We start from the raw sequence: 8,204 nt of genomic DNA on the forward strand, positions 1-8,204 counted from the left end.
TGCTATTAACTTTTGCTGGAAGCTCTGAGAAGCAAAGGGGTGCACCGCCGTGCTGTTAGTTCGGCACGGTGGGTCTTTTTGCCCCTTTGCGTGGTTTTCGTTTTAGGGTTTTTTGTAGACTGCATAGTTCTCTTTGCTATCCTCGCTCTGTCTAGAATATCGGGCCTCACTTTGCTGAATCTATTTCATTCCTACGTTTGTCTTTTCATCTTGCTAACAGTCATTATATGTGGGGGGCTGCCTATTCCTTTGGGGTATTTCTCTGAGGTAAGTCAGGCTTGTATTTCTATCTTCAGGCTAGTCAGCTCCTCAGGCAGTGCCGAGTTGCATAGGTAGTGATAGGCGCAATCCACTGCTGCTTATAGTTGTGTGAGGATAGATCAGGTACTGCAGTCTACAGAGATTCCACGTCTCAGAGCTCGTCCTATTGTTTTTGGTTATTGCCAGATCTCTGTATGTGCGCTGATTACTGCACGCTGTGTTGCCTGATTGCCAGCCATAACAGTACAAGGAGCCACACCAATGATTCCCAATAGAGGGAAAAAAGAAATCCTGACATCATTTTTTTTTCTTAGCTCTGTCTTCAGTCTTTTTTTTCCCCTAGACATTAGAGTGCTTCAGGACACAGCTGTGGACATGGATATTCAGGCTCTGTGCTCCTCAATGGATAATCTCGTTCTAAATGTACAAAAGATTCAAGATACTATTGATCAGAAATTGATGCTAGAACCAAGAATTCCGATTCCTGATTTGTTTTTTGGTGACAGAACTAAGTTCCTGAGCTTCAGAAATAATTGTAAGCTATTTTTGGCCTTGAAACCTCATTCTTCTGGTAATCCTATTCAACAGGTTTTGATTATTATTTCTTTTTTGCGCGGCGACCCACAGGACTGGGCGTTTTCTCTTGCACCAGGAGATTCTGCATTGAGTAATGTTGATGCATTTTTCCAGGCGCTGGGATTGCTTTACGATGAGCCTAATTCAGTGGATCAGGCTGAGAAAAATCTGCTGGCTTTATGCCAGGGTCAGGATGATATAGAAGTATATTGTCAGAAATTTAGGAAGTGGTCAGTACTCACTCTGTGGAATGAATCTGCACTAGCGGCTTTGTTCAGAAAGGGTCTCTCTGAAGCTCTTAAGGATGTAATGGTGGGATTTCCTATGCCTACTGGTTTGAATGAGTCTATGTCCTTGGCCATTCAGATCGGTCGTCGCTTGCGCGAGCGTAAATCTGTGCACCATCTGGCGGTATTGTCTGAGAGTAAACCTGAGCCTATGCAGTGCGACAGGACTATGACTAAAGTAGAACGGCAAGAACACAGACGTCTGAACAGACTGTGTTTCTATTGTGGTGATTCTACTCATGCTATTTCTAATTGTCCTAAACGCACTAGGCGGTTCGATAGCTCTGCCGTTATTGGTACTGTACAGTCCAAATTCCTTTTGTCCATTACCTTAATGTGCTGTTTGTCATCGTATTCTGTCATGGCGTTTGTGGATTCAGGCGCTGCCCTGAATCTGATGGATTTGGATTATGCTAAACGTTGTGGATTTTTCTTGGAGCCTTTGCGGTGTCCTATTCCGTTGAGAGGAATTGATGCTACACCTTTGGCCAAGAATAAGCCTCAGTACTGGGCCCAGCTGACCATGTGCATGGCTCCTGCACATCAGGAAGTTATTCGCTTTCTGGTACTGCATAATTTGCATGATGTGGTCGTGTTGGGGTTGCCATGGCTACAAACCCATAATCCAGTATTGGATTGGAACTCTATGTCGGTAACCAGCTGGGGTTGTCAGGGAGTACATGGTGATGTTCCATTTTTGTCTATTTCGTCATCCATTCCTTCTGACATCCCAGAGTTCTTGTCGGACTTTCAGGATGTATTTGAAGAGTCCAAGTCTGATGCCCTACCTCCGCATAGGAATTGTGATTGTGCTATCGATTTGATTCCTGGTAGTAAATTCCCTAAGGGTCGTTTATTTAATTTGTCCGTACCTGAACACACCGCTATGCGCAGTTATGTGAAGGAGTCCCTGGAGAAGGGACATATTCGCCCATCGTCGTCACCATTGGGAGCAGGGTTCTTTTTTGTAGCCAAGAAGGATGGTTCGCTAAGACCGTGTATTGATTACCGCCTTCTTAATAAGATCACTGTTAAGTTTCAGTATCCCTTGCCATTGATTTCTGACTTGTTTGCTCGGATTAAGGGGGCTAGTTGGTTTACTAAGATTGATCTTCGTGGTGCGTATAATCTGGTGAGAATCAGGCAGGGAGATGAATGGAAAACGGCATTTAATACGCCCGAGGGTCATTTTGAGTATCTGGTGATGCCGTTCGGACTTGCCAATGCTCCATCTGTTTTTCAGTCTTTTATGCATGACATTTTCCGTGAGTATCTGGATAAATTCTTGATTGTTTACTTGGATGACATTTTGATCTTCTCAGATGATTGGGAGTCTCATGTGAAGCAAGTCAGAATGGTTTTCCAGGTACTGCGTGCTAATTCCTTGTTCGTGAAGGGATCAAAGTGTCTCTTCGGTGTGCAGAAAGTTTCATTTTTGGGGTTCATCTTTTCCCCTTCTACTATCGAGATGGATCCGGTTAAGGTTCAGGCCATCCAGGATTGGACTCAGCCGACATCTCTAAAAAGTCTGCAGAAATTCCTGGGCTTTGCTAATTTTTATCGTCGCTTCATCTGTAATTTTTCTAGCATTGCCAGACCATTGACGGATTTGACCAAGAAGGGTGCTGATTTGGTTAATTGGTCTTCTGCTGCCGTGGAAGCTTTTCAGGAGTTGAAGCGTCGTTTTTGCTGTGCCCCTGTGTTGTGTCAACCTGATGTTTCTCTTCCGTTCCAGGTCGAGGTTGATGCTTCTGAGATTGGTGCAGGGGCGGTTTTGTCACAGAGAGGTTCTGGTTGCTCAGTGTTCAAACCATGTGCTTTCTTTTCCAGGAAATTTTCTGCTGCTGAGCGTAATTATGATGTGGGCAACCGAGAGTTGCTGGCCATGAAGTGGGCATTCGAGGAGTGGCGTCATTGGCTTGAGGGTGCTAAGCATCGCGTGGTGGTTTTGACTGATCATAAGAACCTTACTTATCTTGAGTCTGCCAAGCGCTTGAATCCTAGACAGGCCCGTTGGTCGTTATTTTTTGCTCGTTTTGATTTTGTGATTTCATACCTTCCGGGCTCTAAAAATGTGAAGGCGGATGCTCTGTCTAGGAGTTTTGTGCCCGACTCTCCGGGGTTATCTGAGCCGGCGAGTATCCTCAAGGAAGGAGTCATTGTGTCTGCCATCTCCCCTGATTTGCGGAGAGTGTTGCAGAAATTTCAGGCTAATAAACCTGATCGTTGTCCGGCCGAGAAACTGTTCGTCCCTGATAGGTGGACTAGTAAAGTTATCTCTGAACTTCATTGTTCGGTGCTGGCCGGTCATCCAGGAATCTTTGGTACCAGGGAGTTGGTTGCTAGATCCTTCTGGTGGCCATCTCTGTCGCGGGATGTGCGTGCTTTTGTGCAGTCCTGTGGAATTTGTGCTAGGGCTAAGCCCTGCTGTTCACGTGCCAGTGGGTTGCTTTTGCCCTTGCCGGTCCCGAAGAGGCCTTGGACACATATTTCGATGGATTTCATTTCTGACCTTCCCGTTTCTCAAAAAATGTCGGTCATTTGGGTGGTCTGTGATCGCTTTTCTAAAATGGTCCATCTGGTGCCTTTGGTTAAATTGCCTTCCTCCTCTGATTTGGTGCCTTTGTTCTTCCAGCATGTGGTTCGTTTACATGGCATTCCTGAGAATATTGTTTCTGACAGAGGTTCCCAGTTTGTCTCGAGGTTCTGGCGAGCCTTTTGTGGTAGGATGGGCATTGACCTATCTTTCTCCTCGGCCTTCCATCCTCAGACTAATGGCCAGACCGAACGAACCAATCAGACCTTGGAAACATATCTGAGATGTTTTGTTTCCGCTGACCAGGATGATTGGGTGTCATTTTTGCCGTTGGCTGAGTTCGCCCTTAATAATCGGGCCAGCTCGGCTACCTTGGTCTCTCCATTTTTCTGCAATTCTGGGTTCCATCCTCGTTTCTCTTCAGGACAGGTTGAGTCTTCGGACTGTCCTGGTGTGGATTCTGTGGTGGACAGGTTGCAGCAGATCTGGACTCAGGTAGTGGACAATTTGACCTTGTCCCAGGAGAAGGCTCAGCTTTTCGCTAATCGCAGACGCCGTGTGGGACCCCGACTTCGTGTTGGGGATCTGGTTTGGTTATCTTCTCGTCATATTCCTATGAAGGTTTCCTCTCCTAAATTTAAACCTCGTTTTATTGGTCCGTATAGGATTTCTGAGATTCTCAATCCGGTGTCTTTTCGTCTGATCCTCCCAGACTCCTTTTCCATACATAATGTATTCCATAGGTCGTTGTTGAGGAGATACGTGGCACCTATGGTTCCATCTGTGGAGCCTCCTGCCCCTGTTTTGGTGGAGGGGGAATTGGAGTATATTGTGGAGAAGATTTTGGATTCTCGTGTCTCTAGACGGAAACTCCAGTATCTGGTCAAATGGAAGGGTTATGCTCAGGAAGATAATTCCTGGGTTTTTGCCTCTGATGTCCATGCCCCAGATCTTGTTCGTGCCTTTCATGTGGCTCATCCTGGTCGGCCTGGGGGTTCTGGTGAGGGTTCGGTGACCCCTCCTCAAGGGGGGGGTACTGTTGTGAATTCTGTGGCTGAATTCACTTCTGTGGTCACAAGTGGCATTGCAGTCTCTGGGCTTCCTCCCTCAGGTGTTTTGGTGAGCTCGTTGGCTGCCTTGCTATTTAGCTCCACCTGAGTCTGTCTTCCTTGCTCCTTGGCAATGTTCCAGTGTTGGATCTGAGCTACTGCATCTTTCCTTGGGCCTGCTGCTCTGCTAGATAAGTGCTTCTAGTTTGTTTTCTGTTTTTTCTGTCCAGTTTGCTATTAACTTTTGCTGGAAGCTCTGAGAAGCAAAGGGGTGCACCGCCGTGCTGTTAGTTCGGCACGGTGGGTCTTTTTGCCCCTTTGCGTGGTTTTCGTTTTAGGGTTTTTTGTAGACTGCATAGTTCTCTTTGCTATCCTCGCTCTGTCTAGAATATCGGGCCTCACTTTGCTGAATCTATTTCATTCCTACGTTTGTCTTTTCATCTTGCTAACAGTCATTATATGTGGGGGCTGCCTATTCCTTTGGGGTATTTCTCTGAGGTAAGTCAGGCTTGTATTTCTATCTTCAGGCTAGTCAGCTCCTCAGGCAGTGCCGAGTTGCATAGGTAGTGATAGGCGCAATCCACTGCTGCTTATAGTTGTGTGAGGATAGATCAGGTACTGCAGTCTACAGAGATTCCACGTCTCAGAGCTCGTCCTATTGTTTTTGGTTATTGCCAGATCTCTGTATGTGCGCTGTGTTGCCTGATTGCCAGCCATAACACGTTATACTGATTACACCGATACCTGGTGATGAAATCCGTCTTGTGGTTGTTGTTTAATCTGTATTTGTAGTTTTCAGTTAATGAGATTCTTGTGCTGTGGGGCGGGGCTGTGGGTGGGGCTTTTTGTGGTGCTCTGGGGTGGGGCTGTGGGCGGGGCTTTATGTGCTGCTCTGGGGCGGGGCTTTATGTGGTGCTCTGAAAACATATTCATCTGTATTGGCCCATGACAAGTTATAAAGTCGATGGCGGCACCTGCGCAGTAGCATCTATAAGTAAGAGATACATGCTACTGGACAGGCCCCGCTGGTGTCATTTTGCTGGATGTAATTTTTTTTCTAAGACTCCAAATAACCACAATATTATAGGCATTATCAACAATAATATCAACACTATTATATGCAGCACGTAAAAATTGGGGGCAGATCAGTGAGGGGTCAGTGACCTGTCATAAGCCAATACAGATGAATATGTAATCAGAGCAGCACATAAAGCCCCGCCCACAGCCGCGCCCCCGAGCACGAGATTCTCATTAACTGAAAACTACAAATACAGATTAAACAACAGTAATCCAGAGTTGCTTTCATTTATGGTGGACCATTGGAGCTACTATGAATCCTGACCAGAAGATTAGAGGAAATAATATTGCTCCCCATTTCAGGAGAGATTGTGCAGTAATCTGAATTTCTTAGGATCAGAAACAATGTAATTTATTAGGTGGAGTGAATCCATTAAACCAGGGCTGGAGCCAACACATCTCCTGCAGGCGGGAATAAATGAATATTACAGCCATCAGCCATGCACAGCTCAGAGATATATCATGGCACCGGTGTGATGGGTTTATGTAGATTATCACCATCCTCCTGGAAGTTAGTTGGCTTTAATACAAATTGAAAAGTCCGGATAAAGGGAAACTCTCTTATTGTCCAGAAATTCACACTTGGCCTCACTGCACATTTAATGTTGTCGATCATAAAAGTGAAGTTTGGCCAGAAAGTTGGGACCTAGTCTTGAAGGGACCATATGATCACATTCAGTATCACAGAAGGGAGAGAAGGGAGATTCCTCCGATAAGATCTCAGGGTTCTAGGAAGCCAACAGCATCATTACCCTCCACTTTCTCTTACAGGCCCATCATAATATTTTTCTTCACGTGATTTTCTATCTTGTCAGCACATTCTACGTACGCTGTCATTTGGCTTTATAGTTTACAGATCTGGGCAGGTAACAGCGTCTCCTAAACCCAGGGGGTAGGTGGATCTACCAGGTTGTAAGTTCTATAGAAAAGGGCTTTCAATAACCAAAGTCATTTGAACAGTTTTGGGTGGAGGAGAATGTTGTGGTCTAGAGGCAAAATGGTGATCATGGGAATACGGCCGGACTACACCACCGATAAAGCAGCCACAGCTGGTGATGAGAAGAATCTGTGACTTCTCTGCATTTAGTGGTTACTACTCACCTGGGTAGCCATATGTAGGAATCTCCTCTTTACACCACTCATCCCCCCTCACATATGTCTCTGTAGTATTAATATGGGTCAGATCTTCACCCTGAAACAATTATTATAAAAGTCACCGACAGATGGAGAAGTCCCATCTATGATCAGCTCTAATCCTGCCATCTCCACCGTTCTCATTACACAAGTATAAAACATATAATACTGGTGGATAAAACAAGATTGAGCACAAGACCTTCACCGGCGTCTACACATCATAGGTGAGATCTCCTGACACCTTCTCTCCATCTACCTGATGATCCTGAGGAGCATTGGGATCTTCTTGGTTACAGTCCTGTGGAAGAAGAGGACGGGGACATCTCTCTGGTGTTGTCCTCTTACTGGATAAATCTGGAGGAAACACATACAGGGAGTGAATTCATTCTTTACATACAGATAATTATAGGCCGTGTGTATTTAGTCCTGTCTATTACCTGGAGATGTGAGGGGCTGAGGAACCTCCATTATGATGTTCTTGTACAGATCTCTGTGTCCTTCTAAATACTCCCACTCCTCCATGGAGAAATAGACAGCGACATCCTGACACCTTATAGGAACCTGACACATACAATTATACCGTCAACCCCCGATCCCGTCATAGTGTTACTGTATAATGTCCCAGCATTCCCAGCGGTGTCACCTCTCCAGTCAGCAGCTCAATCATCTTGTAGATGAGTTCTAGGATCTTCTGGTCATTGATGTCCTCATGGATCAGGGGGTAAGGTGGAGGCACCGTGATTGGGCTCAGGGGTCTTCCCCATCCCTCAGACACAGGGTCCTGACAGCGATCACTAGAGGTCTTCTTCACCACTGTGTAATCCTGGTAATGGAGAGGCACATTAATAAATCTCACTACAGACATCTCCAGAGTCCTCACCCCTCCAGTTCTGTCCATCTGTTATTCCCATAGATAACAATGATGTAATGTGACGTCATCAGAATCTCTCACCTCTCCAGTAAGCCGGAAGAGGATCTCTAGGGTGAGGTGTAATATCCTCTCCGCCATCTTGTCTCTGTCCATATCCATCTTTGATGGATAAATCAGGAAAATTCTCTTTTGTAGAAGATCTTCACTGAGAGGATCCGATATTGTAGAGACCTGAATGAGAAGATGAGCCGATGTAACATCAGAAGAATCCTGTGTAATAATACAATTAATGGAGATAATAAGGGAAACATAGCAGACACTTATTATTTTACAGTATTTAGTTTTATTCTTCAGATCTACGGATAAAACCTATATATTTAGGCCACAAAAACAAGCAGTTTCTTCCTCGGAGT

At 45.4% G+C, this 8,204-nt stretch overlaps 1 protein-coding gene across 2 annotated transcripts in view; it reads right to left on the reverse strand.

The window, feature by feature from the left end:
• The window catches only part of LOC138663024 (oocyte zinc finger protein XlCOF6-like), a 42,537-nt gene extending 34,533 nt beyond the window's left edge, over positions 1-8,004 (reverse strand). For both annotated transcript variants that reach the window (XM_069749077.1, XM_069749076.1), the window contains exons 1-5: positions 7,873-8,004; positions 7,564-7,743; positions 7,358-7,481; positions 7,177-7,274; positions 6,888-6,978 (exon numbers count right to left, since the gene is read on the reverse strand). In XM_069749077.1, the coding sequence (XP_069605178.1) occupies positions 6,888-6,978; positions 7,177-7,274; positions 7,358-7,481; positions 7,564-7,743; positions 7,873-7,950 (571 nt within the window). In that variant the 5' untranslated portion in view covers positions 7,951-8,004. The remainder of the gene's footprint in view (positions 1-6,887; positions 6,979-7,176; positions 7,275-7,357; positions 7,482-7,563; positions 7,744-7,872) is intronic.
• Between the last annotated feature and the right edge of the window lie 200 nt (positions 8,005-8,204).

This window comes from Ranitomeya imitator, chromosome 2 (assembly GCF_032444005.1).
Source record: "Ranitomeya imitator isolate aRanImi1 chromosome 2, aRanImi1.pri, whole genome shotgun sequence".
NCBI lineage: Eukaryota > Metazoa > Chordata > Amphibia > Anura > Dendrobatidae > Ranitomeya > Ranitomeya imitator.